This window comes from Rhyacophila brunnea, unplaced genomic scaffold (genome assembly GCF_057557595.1).
Source record: "Rhyacophila brunnea isolate RB1 unplaced genomic scaffold, BYU_Rbru_1.0 scaffold_4, whole genome shotgun sequence".
NCBI lineage: Eukaryota > Metazoa > Arthropoda > Insecta > Trichoptera > Rhyacophilidae > Rhyacophila > Rhyacophila brunnea.
This window is the reverse complement of record NW_028233068.1, coordinates 15,262,696-15,287,915: the sequence shown is the minus strand read 5'-3', so window position 1 is coordinate 15,287,915 and position 25,220 is coordinate 15,262,696. Positions and strand designations below refer to the sequence as shown.

General features: G+C 34.6%; 1 protein-coding gene across 1 annotated transcript in view; it reads left to right on the top strand.

Moving 5' to 3' along the window:
* LOC147066959 (uncharacterized) overlaps positions 1 to 18,843 on the top strand; it is a 33,690-nt gene extending 14,847 nt beyond the window's left edge. Inside the window, exons 4-8 of the mRNA XM_085954765.1 lie at positions 14,716 to 14,930; positions 16,269 to 16,374; positions 16,572 to 16,685; positions 17,957 to 18,046; positions 18,760 to 18,843. Of these exons, the coding sequence (XP_085810891.1) occupies positions 14,716 to 14,930; positions 16,269 to 16,374; positions 16,572 to 16,685; positions 17,957 to 18,046; positions 18,760 to 18,843 (609 nt within the window). The remainder of the gene's footprint in view (positions 1 to 14,715; positions 14,931 to 16,268; positions 16,375 to 16,571; positions 16,686 to 17,956; positions 18,047 to 18,759) is intronic.
* Positions 18,844 to 25,220: the final 6,377 nt, after the last annotated feature.

Below are 25,220 nucleotides of genomic sequence, written 5' to 3'. Positions count from 1 at the left end.
GTGTTTTTTCAATAATAATCATCAGTATTCTATAAAATCTACCCTAAAATAAAACTATGACACTTTGAGATACTTTTATGGCATCAAGGTATGGTACAATTACTTACAATCTTACATTATTGCCTAGTTGGATATCTGAGGTAGATATTTTACCTGGCGAAGGTGGTTTGTTGTCCAGCGAAGTGAAAAACATTCGCTGCAAATCTATTTGTGTGTACGGTATCGGTGTAAGCTACATTTCTATATAACATTTTATTCAAAATAAAATCAGGGGATACCAAATAAATACACTTTCAAATCATGGACAAGTTGAAGATTAACTGAAACAAACGATTAGTTAATACTTACGCCATAATATTAAATAATATAGTAAATAAAGTACATAATTTCAAAACACTTCTGACAGTTAATATATTATAACACCTAGAAAAAAAATATTGCTAATAAGTACCTAACGCAATTAAGAAAGCGGCTCAGAGAGTATGGTAAAAATCATTAGTTAACTTCGTTGTAATTAGATAGGACACGTATAGCTTAGTGATCGTGAATCCCGAGGGACCCAGGTAGGTACGAATCCTGCTGAGTGTTTTTTTTTTTTAAAGATTTTTTCTTGTGGTTATATAATTCTCAGAAGCCTTTTAAAAATATGTACCTATGTTCTATAAAAGCATGTTACATTCTTAAATCTTGTGAATTCAGTATTCGTATGTCTTTTTATACCTACTCTATTATATCGGAATATATCTTACAGTATTTACATAACAATTTCGATTTTCTTAGCTACATTTAAATTATATCGGTGATATAAATTCTTGCAATTTGCTGGGACTATTAGTTTAATTTTGTCAGATCCTTACATCATGCTACGATTTGCAGCCCGTGTCACCTTTTTAATAATATGTTCGATTGTAAATTCAATAGCAAAATTACAAAAACATGCTCCAAAACTATATGCTTGCACTCGAAAAAAAAGCATTCTAATTAATATTTTTTTGTTTCAGTTCGAAAATAACGACAGGACTGTGATTAGTTTAGTCTTACTATCCGACAACAAGATCTCGTCGCTGTAGTCGTGTAGTCGCATATGGAAGACTTATCAATAACGTACCTATCATGGCGGTTACGCGTATTTAAATAATGTATCGGCCCTCCTTTTAGATGTGACTTCTTTTCTTCTTCGCAATAAACCATAAGTATACTTATATTAATATCACTCCTGTTCGTTTTATATACCTATAGTTTTATTATAAAAGCATCAAATTACGTAAAATGTTTTGATATATTTAGGGGCGTGCTTCATTTGAAACGGAAATGCAATTATTTGCAAAGGGCTACTTCACTGTTTTAACGAATGGACAAGAAGTTCTTGTTCGACAATAGTAAATATATTCGGTAAATTTTGTCACTGAAGAGTGAGGATTGTAATTGACAGATAAAATACAATATATTACGTTCTGTATTTTACATACTAAGTATACGTATTTTGTAATATTGTAATATAATATTATTATCTCAAGATCTATTCTTATCATGGCCCCCACATCCGGAAGCGGGCCCCCAGGCTATGATCTTTGGCGGTCCCCCTACCTATCGCGAAGGATAAAGGCACTACAGTTGCGTTTTCCAAATGGTGTAGGCGGTAAAACTAATGTGTATGTTTTTTTTTGTTTGTACCTATATTTTAATACATCCATTTGAATTTGAAAAATTGTATGGTACAAGTACATAATTTGAATGATATTATTGAAGAAAAATAGCGCCGCTGGCGACTTTTTTTACTATTAGAGAAAATTTGTGATGTATGTTTACCTCACTTACCTGGTCGACTCGCCACGCCGGGGCCCTCACGAGTTCGGGCCCACAGGCTAGAACCCTGTCTGCCTCCCTTGTGAGAGCCATAATTATTATCCATTTAAATAATTTCCACTTATTATCGCATTGGCCCTTAACAATTAATTTATGTCTCGAGATAAAAATTTTAGTCTAAAAGTTTTCGATCGGCTTGCGACCTGACGGTTTACTACCCTTGCGATCCAATCCCACGATCATCTCTCCCTCGCACAAAATATCCACACACGACAGCGCGCCATTGTTGTCGTCACGAATGTTACAAATAATACATTTTTTCACTATTACAAGCCAAAATGTATTAGTAATACATTTCGTACGGATAGATAATATGGCTGATGCCGAACCAAGTCACACACCGCCGAGCAATTACACGCCTACTTAAACTTCCATTCACTGGATCAAGTCCACAATCGACCGACATCTTGTGGAACACATCTCGCCCCACTCTGGCACACCTGCCGTCAATTGGAATATTGAAAATTTCAAGAGTCATTCAAGCAAGTGCTTGTAGTGATTTTTCACAGTATTCTATTACTGGGTGGGTACTCAAATTTCCTACTTGTAATGCTACAGAACCACTGAATAGCGATGTTTTTGTGTAACTAGTAGGCCAACGCCTTCTTTTTACTATTACACCTATTATTAATACCATACAGCCCTATGTTGTAATTTTTGACATGAAGTCACCCGGCGACATGACGTCATATGACATCATTATGACGTACTACCGGAGTGAGTCAATAGTCTTCGAGAAATTAACGCTACTCTAATACTGGCGTTATTCATTGTCCCCATACACAAAAAGGTGTTTCAGCATAATAATATCTATGGTGAGCCGTGTGCATTGGGCGGCTCGCCTCGATGCATGTATTGAGCATACGTCACAATTACGTCATGTCGTCGGGTGACTTCATGTCACAAGTTACAACATAGGGCTGCTGCACTAATGAAAAGATGAGTCATTCCTCCATACAGTTAACCAACAAGACAGGGTTAATTTAGAATCCGTAAATATCTGAAATCCAAAGTGTTATCTCGGAACACAAACATCCGGATATACATATAAAACACCGCTGAGGCCAGTCGTCACTTGTACTGTCAGAATGTTGGGTCATCAAGTAGCGAAGGGTGGAAGTAGGCTGTTAAGATCTGCCATAAATAGTGTACATTGAACTTTGTTAGTTATTCGTATTTGTTTTTATTGAACTAAGACTACTTTTTACAGATGGCGTTAATTAGTTTTAAAAAATCAATTAAACCAAACCATAATAGTTTTGGTATATTTTGGACGATACGACGAAATTGTGCACACGTCTTTTCATACATACTTATTTGTTTTCGTTGGATTAAGAATACATATTACACGTCATATTGTTGGTTCATTTTTTTAAATTCATTAAGCCCTGCCTAAACTAAACTATAATAGATCAAAAATATTATACTGTCCATAAAATATCCGTAGTTATTTATGACTTAATTTCATAATTTTAGATATTTTTATAGATAGATGAGTATTTTTTGACTATTATCGTTTATATGGCTTGGTTTTCGCAGGGTTTGATTAAATTTTAAAAACTAACCAACACCATCTGTAAATTATAGTCTTAGCTCAATAAAAATATATTCGTACTGACAAAATTTATTGTGCAACAGCCTACCTCCATCAGCAAGAAGTCGGAAAACGGTCTTTGATTTTCAAACGAAAGATCCTGAGAGCGATAATTGGAGCAAAGAAGGAAGATGGAGTGTGGCGCATACGTCACAACCGCGAAGTCTACGAGGAATTATGAGGAACCCAACAGAATCTAAAACAATAAAAATTCTTGAGTGAAATAGGGTGGTCATGTTCAACATGCACCTGGGCCGACCTGTCCAGAAAGTTTTTGATGCGAAGCCATCTGACTGAAGGAGTGTTGATAGACCCACATTGCGGTGGATTTACGAGCTATTGGAATCCCAGTAATCGACAGTAGATATCTTCAAATGTATCGGTAATCAGGTCAGCAGAGTTCAGTGACAACTGAAGGAAAATCATGAGTAGAGTTGGAACTGCCATAACCCTCAGTAATGGAACAATGACTAAAATTATTATTAATATAATTAATAAAATTATTGTCGAAGTTTTCAATAATAATTTATTCATGGAGTACCGTAGTACGTACTTGTTGTTTCACATGTTTTCCTGTTTTGATTATATTGAAACACTAACGAATTCAAAGATTATAGGTAGGTATAAGTAATAAATAAAAAACGTTCAATTCACGTTTTCCCTATCCTGTAATAAAATATTTCAATCTATTAGCGTCGATATTATATTTATTTCTGCCAACAAACAAACAAAATTAGTTTCATATGTGTAGAAAATTCAGTTAATCTACTGTTTCATACATACTACTAAAATATAAATATAGGTCCTACCAACTATAGGTACAGTGGAGTGCGCAGCAGTGGGTCAAGAGGTGAAATTCACTCCTTGGCGAATAACCAGGAGCCTTTTTGCCGAAATCCTAAATAATTGTAATAGATTCTTGGGTTATAACCGCGTGTTCTTCCTACTTATTTCCCTCGACGACGGACTCTGCAACGAGCCCACCACGTAGAAGAAAGCAGGAGGAAGTACGCGCGGTGACAACTAGAGATGGGAAAACTGGTCGATTTTGAAGACTAAGTATACTTACTACCAGTATAAAAATTCTTATTATAGAAACTTGTTCCAAAATACTTCCTAGTATATGGAATACTAGATAGAGCGTTTGGCGTGCGTATGTGACAAAAGTTTCATACTCAACTGAAACTAAAACTATATTAGTATATCTCCATATTAGTATTTGAAATACGTATCGGTTCAGGGAACTCAGACTGTGTATCGGCTTCAATAGAATCGCTAAAAATACGCTGAGCTCTGCTAGTCGAAAAGTCCCATTTATTATAAAATTTTAAACACATTTTAAATTTATGAGTTATTTTTCTGTTAGGTTACAATATTCTTGTTAACAAAAATGAAAAACAGTGTTTTTTTTTTAATTTTTAACATGTTTTGAGCGGTAATATAACAAGCCTAAGCCTGTGCGTCACCTCACCACTGTGCTACGACACAAAATTTATGACCTATTATTCATACATTCGAACGCAATAGACTAATAAATTAAAATATATCTATATTCAAGTGCTATATCGTTCGCGCGCATTTAATGTCAATAGTGTTGAAAGTCTACCAACTGGCGAGTGCACAGAACAGCGACTCGCGATGATATCATCACAAGTTTTTTGGAATAAGTTTATTGGGCCACACATACTGAGTATGGGTAGTTTCATCCGAAACTTGAGTACACAAACTGGTGACAGTATTTCCAACACACCTCTAGTGACAACCCAAAACTCTATTACAATAATAAACAGTGAACGTCTCAAAGATTGCATACCTTAGTTATATAGGTACTATAGCTATGTATTGAAAATGTTTGAATCTTTGAATTATGCACGCGAAAGTGACAACCGCTTTTTTTATAAATTTGTGATGTATGTATTTACATAAATGCGATGACGAATGACTGTTAATAAACACGTGCTGTTTTTCTCGATATAAGATAATATATAACGCGGATAAAAAAAACTTAATTTGCAGATGAAAATTTTCATGGCCCTATTTTGCATTTTTTTTTACTCTGAAACCCGGAAATCCTACGAACGACACTGCTACTAGGTATCTAACGTCGTAGATATATCGTTTTCCCAGCGCTTTTCTTCTCGTAGAAGCCTTTCAACGTTTTTAAGTGAAACACTATAGGCTCGCCAACCATACAAGTTATCGCTGTGACACTGGAAAAGTTCAATAAAATAACATACGAAAAAGCGCCTGGAAAAATGAACGATGCAACTATGCATACTTCAATAATGCCACACATTAGCAGGATAGGACTACCTACACCAAAAATTTATGAAAGCGTTGTTCGAATATTTATTTGTTTTGAATCAATATCAGCACATCTATTCTATACGTACACAATACTGCTATCGGCGGTTATCGAGGGTAGTTTATCATATTTTTATATTGATGTACTTATTATAATTATTGTTACAATAAGTTAGCCGTCTAAGCAGTCTATCTCACTCTAAAAGTTAGCACAACCAAGAGAGGTGTTGTTAAAACATAGCACTTATTATAACAATTACAACTAACTTATTGTAAAAATTATAATACTTCAATACAAAAATATTAAAAAACTACCCTCGATAGCCGCCGCTAGCAGTCTTGTGTATAGAATAGATGCGCAGGTATCCATCAGCTATGTACCTAACTCAGCGCTCGAAATGGAAAAGTTTACGAACCGGAGCGGTCGACAATTTTTTGTAGATATTTATAACGTTATAAAATTTTATATGTATTTTATAAAAATGAGTGTGTTAGATTTTCTATTATATGGCCTATCAACCTCAGACGGTCAAAATATTTTGTTTACAAAACGGAGCGATAATTTTACAAATTTCACGAACCGGAACGGCGCTCCGATGCGCTCCGGTCCATTTCGAGCCCTGACCTAACTACTATTTGGTGAAATAATCAAACTGCCTACCTTGGTACTCAAGGTCGAATTCGCACGAGGCCCGAGCTAATACATATCAGCGCATCTATTCTATACACAAGACTGATATCGGCCGCTATCGGCGGCTATCGAGGGTTGTTTTTCATATTTTTGTATTGAGGTATTATAATTTTTACAATAAGTGCTATGTTTTAACAGCGCGTCTCTTGGCTGTGCTAACTTTTGAGCGAGATAGACAGTTTTGACTGTTTAGTCGGCTAACTTATTGTAACAATTATAATACCTCAATGCAAACATATGATAAACTTCCCTCGATAGCCGCCGATTGCGGCAGATAGCAGTCTTGTGTACAGAATAGATGTGCAGGGCATTAAAAAAATAACTTAGGCATATAGATAGATATAAAAACATGATTTTTTAATTATTTTTTTTTATACAATAATCATCTAACGTTTTATAAACAAAACATCACATCGTCAAAATCTATATTTTATTGAGGGTAGTTCCTTTAGCCATACGGTACATACGGACCTTATTATTGTTACAATTTGTTATTGGAAGTACGATAATAATTGCATATGTATAGTAGGTAAGTACCCACATAATAACCCAATGTGATTATTTCGTGTTCCTCATGTCTAAGTTTATTGTGTATAAGCTACGCTCATTAATCGTCCCTAATCTCCACTAATCATAAATTAATTTCTGATTATAAAATGAAATCCTTTAAAGAAATCATATTACAAGTTTCTTTTTTTAATTGTAGATACCTAAGTTTATTCTTGACTTGATTTTTTTTCCTTTTTAATGTTTGTAAATACCTACGTATTGATTAATCAAAACACTTCAAAATGTAAATTATCAATAAATTGTCTCAAATTGCAAGCTTCATTGTTTCCGTTGTGTACATACTTAAGGTGATACATCAGTAAAACGGCAAATAATTTTCAACTATAGGCGCGATGAAATTTTGGACTCGCTCGCATTCTGAGAGAGAACGTCGAGCTAGAAACACGTCACTTTTTTCGTGACGGCGACGGGCGTATTAATTCTTAAATCGTGTAAAGATGACTAAAAACGTTACCCATTTACATGTCAATGAATATATTATTATTGTTACTGATAGAATAATAAACAGAACATTAAATGGACACATGTTGGATGTATATGACAAATTATAATATTTCGTTTGACATGCGTCATTTGCACCCGCGACCCGCAATCCACGCATCGCCTAGCCACGATCTTTTTAGACCGTGCCTCAACTGAGGTATAACCTTAAACCGCCACTGACTATTGCAACAAATTATAAAATTGAATTGTACAAAACTGGCCACCTTTAACGTTTGTCATTCATTCTACATAGTACCTATAATGATATTTTATGTGGCCATAGTATTTATTTGTTTGTTTGTTTGTTTACAGCTGTCACAAAATTTTTCATAAATATCCATCATTTGTATGACGCCGGTCACGTTGCAATCCTACTATTTATATTTCGTTTGTATTATTTGCGCGATTGTATTCTTATTCCCCGTACCTTCATCACGATGACATGTCAATTTGGCAACAATATTTCAAACGCCTACAACTAAACCAGCATAATTTACTAACTGCTATACCTACACATTAATATAACAACACCGAAATGTGTTTATCAAGAATGTTGGTATTTACCACAATATGTATAAATTGTTTTACGATACGTGTTTCATCCACAAGTATAGCTTTTTCAGGTATATGTGTGAAAATTTACGTTTTATTTAATAAATATTAGGTGGTGGGGGCAGAGGGGTAGCAAGGCATTTTAGCGACTGGAGCTATAACGAAAAAATGGCCCCTTACTTAATAATAGTGGCTAAGGGTGGAGGTAGGCTGTGAAGATCCGACATAAATAGTGCACAATAAACTTTGTCAGGCACACTCAGGCAACTAAGAATTCAAATTGCATATAGTGATGGTTAGTTTTTTTAAAACTCATGTTATCCCTGCCTAATCCAAAGCATAATAGGTAGATAAAAACTACTCTTCTATAGATTATGTATAATTTAAAGAAAGGCATAACTTAAGGTTATTATTTTATAGGTAGACGAATATTTTTTTGTGTATTATCTAGTATGGCATCGTTTCTTCTTCTTGGTCGTGCACTCATGGCTGAGGCTCGTGACCACATTTGAATTTCGCCATCCTTTGAGCGACCAAGACTTTCCATCCTTCTCGATCTTCCGCTTATCTCAGGGCAGAATGGATGGTGCCCCCGAGTCATCTCTTTCACTTGGTCGCTTCACTTCCTCTGCTTCGCCTTCCCTGGAGGCCACCCAAAGCTACCAGTCTCTCCAGGTTGTCCGGTCCGCGCCTGATAATATGTCCAAAAAACTGCAGAATTCTTCTCAGACATATTGTCGAGAGCCGTTCTTTTATCTTCAGTCTCTGGACGATTGACTGGTTCCGTTCTGTGCTCCGTCCAAGAAATACGAAGCATTCGTCGCCAACACCACATCTCAAAGGCATTGTTTACGTAAGGTTTAATTGAATTTTAATAAAAAACCAACATCATCTGCAATTTGTATTATTAGTTCACTAACGATCAAAGGATCGTTTTCCCTATTTATTTATTTTACTTGAAGGATAATATTTCGCTTTCACTGTTTCCGCTTTCTATTCATAAAAGTTATTGTGATATGGGAACACTGCACTGATGGATGATAAAAAATAGGATCTATAACACCATGAAGATGATGAAATCGTTGCAAATGGAAATACAAAAATTGAAATTTTTTGCACGTTTATGAAAACTTCACGTCTGCGCCCCAACCACCTGCTTAGCTACCGTCCCTCATGCTACGCCACCTGGTAGGGGTAGAAAAAGAGCTATGTAATGGAAATGGACCTAGGTAGTTACTTACTTTAAAAATTATCATGAATTACCACAAAATAAAATCTGAATCTCCTGAGAAGGTAACGATTTCACTTACATTTTAGTAACTGGTAAAAAAAGACTATCCTGAAAAAGATTTTTTTTAAATATAAATATGTTGAAATTAATTAACATATTATAATAATATCTCCCTACGCAAAAGTTACCCAAATTTACTCAGTAATACTGTGTGCATATTCAAATCATATGAAAAATACCATAATGTCAAAAAGCTTAAACTACTAACATCTGAAAATAAAAGACATTATTTTATTGGTATGATATTTTCATCCCTTTTGACAGATTTTCGTCACCTTTATACATATTATTATGGGAACTATAATAATATAATGTCACCCCTCTTTTATATTATATGGGTACTTACATAAAAATGTTAAATGCAGTGGCGTCGGCATAAATTATAAATTGGTAACAAGTATTTTTTATACGCGTTTCAAAAATTGTGGCTTTCGTAAAATGACAAAGGTGACCATTTGTTTTAAAATACTTCGTGCCATGTGAAGAGACGAGACATTTCTCTTCTGATAGGTACTACAATCCTGTGTGGATCATGGCCTTCTTCAGAATCTGTCTCCAAATATGTCCGTATCTTTGGTAGCTTCCGTCCTGTCTCTACTTACGCTGTTTTGAGGTTACAATTGAAATTATTATCCGTCCACCTTGAACGTGATCGGCTCACTTTTTCTGTCATCGGATTTCCGATATGTTAGTTGTGTTGCCATGCGTAATTTATTTATCATATTATTGTATACAATTTTTAATCTCATCTCCCTTTGATATTTTTTTACATTTCAATAGATAACATCGATTAAAAATTATTGACATCCTGACTTTTTTTTATTAAAGACTCACCAATCGCTTCCCTCGCATTTTTACGCCTTCAAAAGTCTACACTATATGAATATATTATTTAAGTTTATTGAAGTTGAAATTAAAACATTTCAATATCATAAGATTTGAATTGTGTAACATATACATAGGTATTGCTACTCTGCACCGTGTTTAGCAGAGCGGGGTACAATGTAGTGATATAAAAAATCTATGTCTATGATATCATAAACACATAGGTAGGTATATGTTTTTAAATTGTAGGTACCTACATATTAGCAGGCTCTCATATCTAAACTCGCCTCGTCTGCCGCACATCCATAAATCTACCTAGCGACAGTCGCACGTAATCTTCGAAACGTATAGATATTTGGATGCGGCGATCTGTTAGCCGGTATAGGAATGACCAATTCGTAGGTGTTTGTATGCGTCTTGGTGTCTTCGGCTCGGAGTCCGAGAAGCATGCAACTTGTCGATTGCAACAGCAGATTTTTTTTTCAAACTAAACAGTCGCATTCGACCAATCTGCGGAGCTCCATTTGACAACGTGTGTTTTGTGAATAACGATTACGTCACGTCGACGTATTCGACACGTTGCAGGCGAGACGAGCTTTGATGTGAGAGCAGGCTTATACCTAGTTTCCATTTCAGAATTCTCTAGTTGCAGAGTAAAAGTTATTAAGTCGCGTTTTTTTTTACGAAAAAAGGATTTTAATGCCAATGTACCCATATAAAGAATTGTGTTCTTTTTTTGTGTATCATAGATTTTGTCACATGTAAGAAAAATAAATAGAAATTTTAATTTGTAGAAATAGCTTAAATTTAGATAATCATTTTTAACTCTAAGTAAAATTACGTATTGAAAACATTGAATGTAACAAAATATCAAAAACTTAATTATACATAAATAATAACGTAAAAGAATTTTAAAAAAGATACACCAATAATTAACTTCTAAGCAAGAGTGTTTTGGAAACTAAGATTTATTTAAAAACCGATTATCTCAGCTACAACCAAACTGACTTAAGCACTTTTACCCTGAATCACAGAATTGTTAATATTATATTTATAATTAACTGAGTCAATTGTGTTAAGGTCTACGCCACTGAGGCCTACGCTGTTTATTTTAATCCCTGCATTGAAAATTTTTATCGAAATAAAATATTCGTAGATACCTTACGCAACAATATACTGAATTCAATTATAAGATCTAAATCACACGCCGAATTAAATGTCAAACATTCTTTTCATATGAAACATATTCCACAGAAAAAAATACAATTTAACAAGAAAATGATAAATAAAAATCATTTGGGCTGGTAACAGGAGACGCTAGTAATGTGAACTATTTTTTTTAATCGCAAAATGACAAAAAGGATTTTGGTCTTTTTCAAAGTAACCCATCTACCCATTTTCATATGAGAATTATAATAACTTATTAACCTATGAGTGATATCATCGTAGTCTAGTTAGTGACGTCCCGTGGGGATAGACATGCCACGCGTTCAGGGCTCTAAATGGCAGTGGCGAAGACTCCATACTAGGCGATTATTTAAAGCCTACCTTCTTAAGAAAAATATTTTTTTATTTTATATTGGCATATTAAATATGCCCAACGACATCTATCGTATAATTGTCATAATAATTTTACGATCTTTTCCACTATTTCAATAAGCACCATTTATGGCATGTCTCGAAGGTTTAAAAAATAAGCGACATCTCGTTTCGCTTCACATATTATATGGATTACGTTCGCGTGAATCGAAAACTTTTTTTATATGAAGTTTGTTTCTCATAATTTCAAGACGTCTGCGGCGGCCCATATAAATTGGTAAGCTATTTAAGGAGCGCTTACATTTTACGTAAGTGCACATTTATTCAACATAATTTATAAGATAATTTAAAAAAAATAATTTCTAGGGATTCAATCACATATAAATATTGATTGTTGTTAAAAATAATAAATAATTTATCTCATGATTTTTATTTGTCAGCTAGTTTATTCATAGACTAAGACAATTTATTCAGCCAATTATGTAAGTTGAAATCTGATATTGTATCTAAGTCTGTGTTTTAAATATAGAAGTATTTTAAAATGTCTAGTTTACGGGTTAAATTATAAATTGTTATGGAACAGATTCACAACAACGGATATTTTCAATATATTTTGAGCGTATCTTGCGTTTATATTTAAGAAAATACATAATTCAAATTAATTGCTTAATTTTAAACCATCATTGAGCTTTTGAAATTTCATCGGTTTTTGTGTACCTACCTGTTTCCAAAAGTCACCCTTCGCCACTGCTAAATGGACCGGAGTACATCGGAGCGCCGTTCCGATTCGTGTAAATTCCCAAAATTATCGCTCCGTCTCGTGGAACAAATAACTTGACCATCTGAGCTAGATATCTAGACCATATATTTTAACAAAAGAATCTAACACTTATTTTTATAAAATATTTATAAAATTCCTAAGTACTTCTGTTAATATTTTCGGAAAAATATTGAGCGCTCCGGTTAATAACATTTTCCATTTCGAGCGCTGCACGCGTTGCTTCTCCTTCTATTCTTTTCTTTTCTATTCTTTTGACCATGTCCGATCCTAATAAGATCATATGGGGCTACACATAGTGGAGGTTTGTATTAACAGATTTTGTTTTTACGAGAAATGGATGTCAGCCACTTGCTCAACCTATTGGGTCCATACTCTGACTCATACACAAATTGAAAAACAATAAGTATGTGTACTTGCCAGGCCCAGGATTCGAGCCTGGGACCCACGACATTGTAGGCCGACGCTTAAGCCGTTAAACTTATGCGTTGCTTAGGGGCGAGAAGTGAAGGAACGAATACGTTCATTCCAGCATTTGAAAGTTGTGGTGGTTTTTTGATTGTGCGCATATATCCATGGGCGGTTGGCAGCATGAAGCTGATGATGCGGTCGCTTCGTTAGAAAGTACCGACATCTAAACTTAAAAAAAATCACAAAGGGGTCTACAACCTTGTCAGACATTCACGTACCTAAAACAACCGCAGTTTGATAGTAGGTTTCGTAGAAATTCTCTAATTATTAGTATTCAAGAACTTTGTTGTGTTTATCTGTGTAAGACAATACAACTTGTAGGTAGGTATGCACCTAACATATTTGCATACAATTTGAGACTAGAAATGAAAACGGACGGCATTCTAAGTCTGTTGAGCGGCGGCGTTTGGTTACATATAAATTGTACGTATTACATTTCACGGTAGCACAGTTTGCCATGAGATTTCTTATCGGTCTACTATACTATACGGTCATCTCTATAGCACGGAGATGAAAAAAATACGCGTTGTTCGTGGAGCATTGCAGACAATAATGTCCAATTTTATTATATCCAAACCTAACAAATAATCCAGTGTATCAGCTATTTTTAAATTTTGTTTGCCGCTGCCTTCCTGTAAACCGACAATAACCGTGTTTTATTTAGATATGAATTTTATCTCAGTACTATACGACCCAAAGAGGTTGGACGGTCTTTAATGCTACAACCATACGGCGAACTGCATACGTACGTTTCCGGACACGGCGGCCTTTTGCGTAGGGATGTCTAGGAGTTTAGTGCAGTGTTTCCCAAGTTTTGGTTTGGTCAAGTCACACTGTTAAAATTATTATAACCGGATCCGAAAACCCCTTCCCTTTCTGTGCGTTTTTGTATTAAGTATAGCTATGTTTTGTCGCTTAATAATTAATGTATTACTAAATAATGATTAAGATCATGGGCCCCACATCGTGAAGCGGGCCCCCAGGCTAGGATCTTTGGCGGGCACCCTACCTATCGCTAACAATAAAGGCAGTATGTACGCGGTAAAAATAATCTGTATATTTAGTGTTTTATTGTATATTTAAATAGTGCATCCATACGAATTATGGATATTAAAATATTTAAGATATTAAAAATTGTATCGTACAACCACATAACTTTAAATAATATTTTGTTTACTACTATTAAAGCAAATTTGTGATGTGTGTTTATCTAACTTATCTGGTCGATTCACCTCGCCGGGCCCCTCCTGAGCCCAGGCCCCCAGGCTAGAGCCCTATCAGCCCCCCTTTGTGGGGGCCATGATTAAGATTAAGTCTCTAAAGTCTAAATAATCGAATATTACGAAGTGTTTACCGCTTGTAGGTACCTACATAATTAATATCACGTACATTATAAGTTATAAGCGTGCTGTTTGGGTGACGATGCTATAACTACTGTAAATTCTGTACCAAACGGGAATAAGTAAGTAAGTCTTGTTTTCAGATTCATAAGTCATAACTTCTAAATTAAATAAGTTATTACTTTATTAGTTATTTAACAGGGTAGGTAAAATACGACAAAATTATAAAATTATATCGTTATACATAGTATGTTTGTATAACTAAAGAAAGAGATTATTGTATAATTAAATATAAAATAACAAAGCTTAAAACGGTCCCCTGAAAGTTGCTTCTGGTGTACCTACTTCTTCACGGTTGGTACAGAGTTGCTCTGAATTGTTTCTGATGATGAATTAATTAATATTTTGCAGGTTTGGTTCAAAAATCGCCGCGCGAAATGCAGACAGCAGGCGAAACAGCACCAGACTCAGCAGGCGGGCGGTACCACAGAAGGGGGCACCACAACCACCGGAAGGAGGGGTACCGGTAGTGGTACCGCCAGTGGTAAGGGTGCCAGCAAGAATGCCGCCGCACAGAATCCAAGTAAAGCCGTCGCTGGTACTACAGTGCCGGTCAATAATGGAAGGTGCGAATTTCTTCATTAGTATAATTAATTATTGTTTTAAATTTAAAAAAAAAAAACTATGTAGCCCTCTAAACGAGTTATGAAATTTATTGACACAATATAACCGACATGTCCTACGCGTCGATCGCACTGTAGGCATATAATGTGATCATTTAGTGTGAGGCCTCAGTGCCAGCGTTTGGCGCAGCGTTGATCGTTCTGCGCAACTCAAACGTATAACCGTATAAATGTATAACCAAAAAAAGACATTGTCTGCGAACATTTTCACACACGGCTATACGTTTAAGTTGCGCAAAACGCTCAACGCTGCGCCGAACGCTGGCACTCAGGACGTACACTTAGTCGGCTCTCACATTAAAACTCGTCTCGCCCGCAACATTTCGTATATGTCGATGTGACGTCATCGTTATTCACAAAACACACGTTGCCAGATGGAGCTCCGCGGATTGGTCGAGTGCGACTTTTTAGTTTGAAAAAAAACTTTGCAGGCACGTCATGCAACTATTTTCACCCGACATGCAGCGCATGTTGGTTTAATCCCGAAATGTCGCACTTCGTCATTCATTTTGCCTTGCCGAGACAAGTGACGTCATTGTCCTCGCACGGCCATGATATACGCACATAAGAAAGTTGCATGTTGCGCTCAGTTTTTATTTATGACTATTATCCCAGACGGGACGATTTTCAATGTGCGACTGGGCTTACACCTACGCCGATGCGCATTTGGTTATTCTACCAGTGGGCCATGTCGAGTCAAATTTGTTACTTATATCCGACAAGCAGATTTTTTTCCCTAATAAAAATGTCGCCATGACGCTACATATTATGTGCAGCAGTAGGTATATTAAGTTATATTATGTATTTAGTCATTTAGTGAATGACAACAAATCGCATCGACAAATTCGACGTGTTGCAGTCGAGGCGAGTTTCTATGTGCGATAGGGCTAAGACAAAATGGTAACAAGAGTAAACTAGTTACATTAATCACTAGATGCAAAAGCGGAACAGATGGATAATTCTTCATCTTCGATGGCGCTACAGCTCAAGACGAGTCCTGGCCTCCTCCACCGCCGTCCTCCAGCCGGAACGGTGCTCCGCACGTCTTTTCCAGTTCCTAATTTTTAGCAGCTGGTTGGCATCTTTTGTAATGTCAGATGGATAATATAATAGTTATTTTTTTAGTCTGCTCGAAACTCAAGATCTTTTTTAGCTCTTCCAGGCGGGAAATTAAGTTTTTCTTCAATGTAGGTATTAGATATCTCGCTGTTTGTTATGCATATTAATGTTGTTAGATTCTAACTTAGAATAAATACTGATTAAAATCAATGTATGTTTCAGTTCGTCTGGTGGTTCCCCTTCGACAGCAGTTCCTTTATTGAGGGATTCCCCGAGTTACACCAAACCTCCCGCGCAACTTACAGGAAGCACCTCTACGACACCTAGTGTAAGAAAATAATAATTAATTTTATATTCAGCGACATAATGTTGGTTGAGTTCAAATATAGAATTCGATTCGTGTTGTATTCAATTTAAATGTCTATGACAAAATGTCGTTACTCAAGGCATTTAATAATTATTGTAGAAGAAAATATTCGTATTTCTGAAAGTGCCCACCTATTTCATACGTTGAATTATTTGCAGTTGTCTGGCGGTGCGTATTCGTCGGGTAGCAGCAGCACGTCGATCTGGTCTCCGGCAGCCATCGACACTCCTTGGATGACAAGTATGACGAGTTCCATCGCATCTGGAGCCCAGGTACGTAAGAACAACGTCGGCATCTACACCAATAACAATATTCTTACTGGTTTGCAAATTCAGTAAATGGTGTGCCTCAGACCGTATGGATCTGGCAACCGAAACACGCGACACTTCAATAACAGTAGTGTCGCCTGTCGCTGTTGCACGCCGCAGTCGCCTTGTTTAAACGACTAGTTTAATGTTGTCGATGTGAAAACAAATCAGTTGTCATTAGAATCATGCGAATTATTATGGGGTCTACGAATCTTGATTAATTTATTCATTCAATGACAAAGTGTAAAAATATTTTGACAATTCGTCGCTGAATGCAGAACTATTAATATTGTGGTAGAGTATATCTACGAACCATGATTAATTCATTTAATGAAAAAATGTAAAAATATTTTGGCAATTCGTCAGCTGAATGCAAACCAATATATTCAACTCAGATTTGAAACAACTTACATCAATTATTGATTATTTGTATAGATAAATGAAGCGTCTAATTACAAAAAGCGACAAGTCCACAATTCAATATTTTCGGGAAACAACGTTTTTATGTTTCAAGCTTCAATTATTTGTTTTAACGTGAGACTATTTTTTCCGTTTTACTCTATGTCGAAATTAGAACCAAATGGCAGCTGGCATTGTTTCAGCCGATAAACTCTTAAATGTAAAAAATATAGGCAAAATAAAATTGGACGTAGCGCTATTTGTATCTCACTTTTTAATTTACTCCGCATAAGGCACATATTTCCGTGACACTGGCATGAGTGTACCAGATGCTACAGCATGCGCGACGCCCTTTTCAATATTGAACGTTCTCTTATTGGTTGACTTAAACACGCGCGAAATCAACCAAGCTTTAAATATATGAAACACGGACTTGGCGCTTTTTGTAATAAATCGAGACTTAAAAAATTTTTTTTCGTAGGGTTATGTCGCGTTTTGGAATTTATAGATCAATACATATTGTGTAAAATTATACAAAGAATACGTGCGTATTTTTTTCTCGATTTTGACCAAATGTGGACTTATCGATTTTTGGAATTAGATGCCTCAAATGTACACATTGTATTATTTTAGGACTATTATTAAAAAATGATTATACTTATTTAAAATGATAAATAACTAGGCCGTTTCCAAGAACTCTTCTGAACATAGTGGAAATCAAAGCCTTTCGTTGACTGGGGGTCGACGTACATAAAATAGCTACTACTCATTGCCACGAAAAAAAGCAATAATTAGTATAATTATTATTATGTAGTTAACGTTGAATATTTTTCCAGGGATCAAACTGCTACCAGAACTACGGTGGATACTATTCTAACATGGATTACTTAAGTCCAGCATCTGCTATGGCCCATCAGCAGCTGAACGTTGGGGTATGTGGAACTTATATTATAAATTATCAACCATGAGACTATACAGTTGGTGAAATTCAGATACCGTTGCGCAGTGACGTCCCGTGGGGGTAGGCAGATTGAGCGTCGCTTGGGGGCGGCAGTTAGTCGAAGCGCGGCAAATTGAGGAAAACCATTTGGAATATATAGAAATAGCTACCTAAACTTAGGAAGAACGAAAATATCTTTCCATTAAAAAATTCAGCTCATTGCTTTTGTCGGGTTTGCGATATCTAGTTTACTTCCGTTGCCCTTCGATGTCTTTATTAGTCTGATATTTTGTCAGTAATGTATCCATACAATACATTTCTTAGATATTGGATGGATGGAAGTATGATAAAAATAATGTATAAAAAAATGAGGCGGCAATTTTATATAGGGACTTCACTGCCATTGCATATATGTATATTACGAAGGGAGATGATGAAATTATTTATACGACAAATAAATAAGATTAGTTAACCTTAATCTACTATCAAATATTCATAAATAATGTTAAATCTCAAAATTAATGCATATTTTTCACACAAAAATAACTTTCATATAAAATCTGTTGATTGTCTAAACCTAAATTTAAGCCCAAAATTTCGAATAATCCTTTTCTATTAGTAGTTCCAACAAACACTTTGTTTTTGTCTTATTCGTGTAAATATGACATCTAATAATTTGTGACGATTTCTTTTCCACAGGACAATAGCTTAGAGTCGTCGTGGGCCAAGACTAGAGACGACGCGTCGTGGTTTTACAACACCAGTGGCTGGGATAGAAAATAAATAACATATTTACCTAGATATATCTTACTATAATATTAGAAATAAATAATTATAAAAGTTATGCTATAACAATGCCGAAAACCCCAATTTCCACGAGCATTACATCGTTCACAATTTCCTACTTGTCAGTCAGTTTTTTTAGGAAATTCTTCAGATTAATTTCCCGTCAAACTAGGAGACAGGGGAGACTGTCAATATTTTTATACATATACACAAAAAGACCTCTCTGGGTAAATTGAAATGCTACCAGTGGGTTTATTCACTCTATGCTATACTTATCGACCGCTAAAGTGATAGATATTATCAAACTTGGGGTAGGTTTGTATCAAACATCAATTGTAACAATTACAATAAGTTGGTTCTAATTGTTGTAATAATTGCTATATTTAAACAGATCCTCTCTTGCTATTGTTAAAATATATCACTTATTGCAACAATTAGAACCAACTTATTGTAATTGTTACAATACGTGCCAATACTTTGATACAAACCTACTCTAAGTTTGATAATATCTATCACTTTATCACTTTAGCGGTCGATAAGGTATAGAATAGACCCGCAGGTATATCTAGTGACGAAATTATGAAAAATAAAATTCAATAGAATCTACCGAAAATCTACGAATCAAATAACTATTTTTTTTTTTATTCACTTACAATAAAATTAGTGTATTTAACAAATTCAGCTTGTTATTTTAATATTCTTGATGCTGTCGCCGACATCCTGACGTTATACGACTGATTGATTATTTTGATCATTGAAATGTAGTTTAGATAAAATCTCTCGATGACGTAGGGATGTGTCATTGAATAATTGATAGTTTTAATGTATTTTTTGTTACTACTAATTTTACCATTGTATTAAATTATCTTGAAATTTAAATCGAGCGTCGGTATTATCAGAATGTTTCATAATCCTGTCACTAGCTGTCCCCCTTAAAACTATCAATATTTCTACAATGTTCATGAATTTACTGATTCGTGTAAATGTTGGCTATGACGCGCTATTCAATTATAAACCTGTCATGTTGGAAGAAATGTATGTGAATAAAAAATATCATGTCTGATTGGTAAATTGCAGGGTGACGTGTACTATCAGTATGAACCCACAATGTACTGACAAACTTAAGTTAGATACTCAATTGATTACTTTGGTATAATTATGTACTTTTCTATATTAATTTAAAACCCACGCCTATATAATTTATTCTGCATAATGTCTCATTTTTTTGAACTCTTGAAATTAATTCTATTTATTATAATGTTTCTTTTGAGGTTAGCTTTTCATGTTTTTTAAATCTCCATCGACTGGTACGACGATAAAATTAGTACTGACAGATTTTATTAGACAATAATTTGAAGCTGTTTGTTTTAAAGTCGGTAACCTCCATATTTTGTCATTTTGAGATAATGATAACAATTTACATTATTTTATAACTGCAAATAGAATATTTTCTTTTTTCAAGCACACCTAACAGGTTGAAGCATCGAATAACAAAATAAAACGTCGTTAAAATTAATAAAAATCATGTTTAAATTAGTTGTAAACTTTTCAATCAACCTCCAGTTTAATTCTGGAGCTAAAACGGAGCGTAATTTCATAGTTTATGAATATAGGTACAATGGAAATGTACCTACTTAGTACTTACAGAATCAGAATCAATAAAAATATCAAAAAAGCACAAAAATGGAGGTCACCAACTTTGAAGCTCTGACTCTATAGACGCATTGCCAATGTCAATCTGCTATTCTTTTCTACTTACCAAATTGCTTAGATACATATCATTTATATATGTGTGTATATATGGCATAATTATTTAATACAAAATTATAAAACTTTACTTAAAAATATGTAGGTACCTACAATATCAATAAATTCAGCGGGGTTGCAAACCCTGGTCTCTATTAGGTACCTACACTAAGTCTTATTTTTCCAAAAGCAAGTATGATGTAAATAAGTAGATATTATATATACCTACCTAACTACATCAGAGAATAATTTAGATAACTGAATAATAAATGTATTTATGTATTTGTTTGATAATACTTTCACTATGTAGTATACATTATTTTATTAATAAAATAATTGCAAATAGCCTGAAGATGATATTAATTGTTTGAAAATATTTGCTATGTATAAATTCAAATAGATCTTCTAAATAAATAAATGAAAACATATTTTAAACACTGGGTAGATACTCGTAACTACCTACTTTAATTTTTAAATATCCTGAAAAGTGGCAAAATAATATCTACCTAAACGATCTGAGACTAATTTTGTTAATCATATTAATTTAATAACTTGGTATAATTAATGTAATATGTATATTTCATTTATTTATTAGATGCCTAATTATTTTAAGGTAATCAGTAAGTACTGAACCGAAATCATATCAAGAGGTTTATAAATGAATCATAAAAATATGTGAGTGCCAAATTAATTTAAAATATCATACTTACTACATTATTTATTATACAAAAAACGATAGATATTTATAACATATTGTTTAACAATTTGGACAAAGTACCTATTCCCATATCAAATAATTTACTTAAAAGACAAAGTAAGTAAGTACCTACAAATCTATTTAAATTACCCACTCATTCATAATAATTTATAAAAAAAATCTGAATTATAGGTACCTATTCACTGAATTATTAATAAATTATCTACCTTCTAGAATGGTTATATTCAGATTGTAGACAGACCAAAATCACATGGCCGTGACAACTTAAAATCTCTCTGATATTTCACGTAAATACATATCTATGCCCTCGACACCCGTTACTATACTATGGGCCGTATGTATGAGATTACCAAATTTTTTATAAGCTATTAATTAACCGATTTTCCACCATATAGCTTATAGCACTGTTTGTGACGTAAGCAATCTGACGTCACACTTCACGTTCAAAATGGATGCTTCATCTGTCACTTTCAAATGTCATTTTAATAATGCATTCATTACAACAAACGTTTGCTTGAGGCCCTCGTTCATTTTGTCGACTGTAAAACATGCGAACTTTAAAAACAGTTCCTAGTCGTGCTGTTTACAAAATACGTATAATTTTGATCCATAGTCTATAATCTAGATAGTAGGTAACTGATACAATGCCTCGTATATACTTATACCTACATATAGCAGTGATTTCCAATAAATTTTGTTTGGTGGAACCGTTGGTTCATTTTCCAGAATCTCGAGGCACCACTCTTTGACCGACACATGGTAGGAAATTTACATACATTTTGAAGGGACACTCACTTAACAATAAATATCAATTAAGCATTACTGTGCTGTAACTATGGCATTATAACGCCTGTACACGTGCATGGATTTACTTGCAGCATTTTAAATAACTCACTGTTTACACGTAAACCTCCAATCTCATTCTTCAAGAGTAAGCGAGACGCGATGTTACGTGTAAACAGTTATTATCGCGATAGTTTAAAATACACACTATTGGTGCAAGTGTATCAATGCATATCGTCCACAGACGCGTAGTAAGCGGTGACATTCATCAATATCTACTAGATTCTTCAATTTTTACTTTAAACTTTAAAATATGTCACACAGGGCTCGAAATGGACCGGAACGCACCGGAGCGCCGTTCCGGTTCATAAAATCTCCAAAACTATCGCTCCGTCTCGTGGAATATTAATTTGAACGCCTGAGCTAGATATGTCATATAATAAAAAAATCTAACAGACTTGTTTTTATAAAATACATATACAATTAGATAACAACCTTAATATTTTAATAAAATTATCGAGCGCTCCGGTTCGTAAAATTTTCCATTTCGAGCGCTGATGTCACATGTATTCTCTATTACCAAATTTGTTTCAAGTTGTGGCTTTTCCGAATTCTCGCGGAGCCGCTGATACAGTTCGTAGAACCACAGAGTTCCGCAGAACCTGGTTGGGAATCACTGCCTGTATATGTAAATTGGTACATATTTGGAATGAATCTACTAACTTTTTTATTTACGTTTATATTGATAATTATTTCACTGTCGTCTTATTATGTATGGCCTAAATTATTATTACAGTGATTTTATGTAATAAATTATATCGAATATTTTACGAATTTGTAAGAGTTGAAAAAAAAAACTTATTTCAATCGATTTAATTATAAAAAAATGTAAATGAAATTTTAAATGTAAATTTGTAGGAAATATTTTCATTTGACTATTTAAAATTAAAAAAAAATGATATCGAATAAGTATTCCAGAACCGGGAATCGATCATGACACATCGATTATTTTTTAATATTAACGGAAATAAGGTATGTATATCATTAGGTGAATTACCTATTTAATAATTAATGTAAATAATACAATAATTAATGTTATTTTAAAATTAATCTTTTTGACATATCATTGAAATTTTCATCAATCTATGACTTTTTTAATGAAAAAAAACAGGGGTGATAAATTTTATCAAAATATTGTTTACATTAATTTACAATCTTGTACCTTCCTACCTATGAACGTAAAGCGTCAATTACATTGAGCTACTTTACGAGCTGTTTGTTGGCGAATTTACAATCTGCATGTAAAGTCGCCCAGTGTAATCATCGAACCAGTGACGTCCCTAGATAAAATGCCGCCCCTAGGCAGCGCCAACATGCCGCCGCATTTTTTTAAACAGCATTGTTATCATCTTTTCATGAGTCCAATAACTATGAAATGTGTTGTATGGATACATTACTAACAAAATATCAGACTGTAATTATTAGCAAACCTGCACGTCTCTTTTCTAGTCACCGAGGACGTCGAAGGGCAAAGGAAGTAAACTATATATTGCAAACCCGACAAAACCAGTGAGCTGAACGCCATTTTTCCTTTTTACAGTCAATATTACAAATTATTTTCCTTGATCTGCCGCCTTTCGAGTAAATGCCACCCCAAGCGATGCTCAATCTGCCTACCGCCACGGGACGTCACTGCATCGAACAAGCTAACAAGCAGATTGTAAACACTCTATCGAGAAAAGTTGAAAGCCAGTCAACTTTACACGCTAGACGCCGGCGTGTGGGCCTACTGGGTCTGCGCAGTAAAGCGAAGTAGCAACCTCCCGGTAAAAGAACGAACTACGTTCTGTCAAAATAGTCGTTGGCTTGTGGCTTCTCAGCGAATGGAAAGTTTTGTTTGTCATCATCATAATCGCAGTAGCTAAATCGCCCGCTATTAAATTCGCCAACAAACAGCTCGTAAAGTAGCTCAATGTAATTGACGCTTAACCGAACGTATTGGCCGCAGGACAATGACATTATGAATGGACGACGCACTCAGTACAGTAGCTAGCAAGTAAATTCACGCATAGCAACACTTGCACACGCATTGGTAGACGTCACGCAATATCCATTATGCGATATCACGCATCGGGAATTTATAGCAATATCACCTTTACTGTAATGGCGTTAGAACAGTGTTTCTAGGATCAATGTTCATTTGAGCGAACCCGTTCGAACCGAACCATTCGGCAGCCCCGACAAAAAGCATCGGGAATTGATAGCAATATCACCTTTATTGTAATGGCGTTAGAACAGATTATGCCATCCGGCAGACCCGACAAAAAAGTGAGTGTCATTTTTTTTCTAGATGCTTCGTCCATATTAATGTCATTGCCGCAGGAACAATTACGTATTGCGGACAGACTTAAAACTAACCAAAAAACCATAGAATTAAAATAAATCTAATTTAGTTTTTTGTCTGCATTCAATTTTCCGTGACAGTCAATTTTTTTGTATGAATCATAAAATAATATGTAATCACTATGGACTGTCTGGGAACCTACGTAGATTATGTATCTAGCTATCTTTCCACTTATCATTGTATCCATGTTGGAAAATTATGATAACACTGTGAAACTGTAAAAAAAATATTTGAAATTTTTGTGAATTATGTAGGATATACCTACCTAGATATTATTATATGTAATGAAGTTGCCACCTACATACATAATTACCTCCCTAATATTTTTACAACATTTAATTCAAGAAAACGTGTTGTCATTTAAATAATAAACTGTATTTAATACTGTTGATAAGTCGGTACTTAGGTAGGTACCAGTGGCGAAGACGCCATACTAGGCGATTATTTAAAGCCTACCTTCTTAAGAATAATATTTTTTAATTGCATATTGACATTTTTATATCATCACTTCATTATGTTATATTCTATAAAAATAATTTATTTTGCCAACGAGATAAATGATCTCGTACATCTAGGAATGTATTACACAGATTACAAAACAATCTACAATTATTGTTTTAAAAAATATACCACAGCGCGCCATCTGCCTTGACGTAAATAACGGTCGGATTATGTGTGAAATAATTCTGAATTTCTTTAATATGGACTTTTTTTACGCCACGC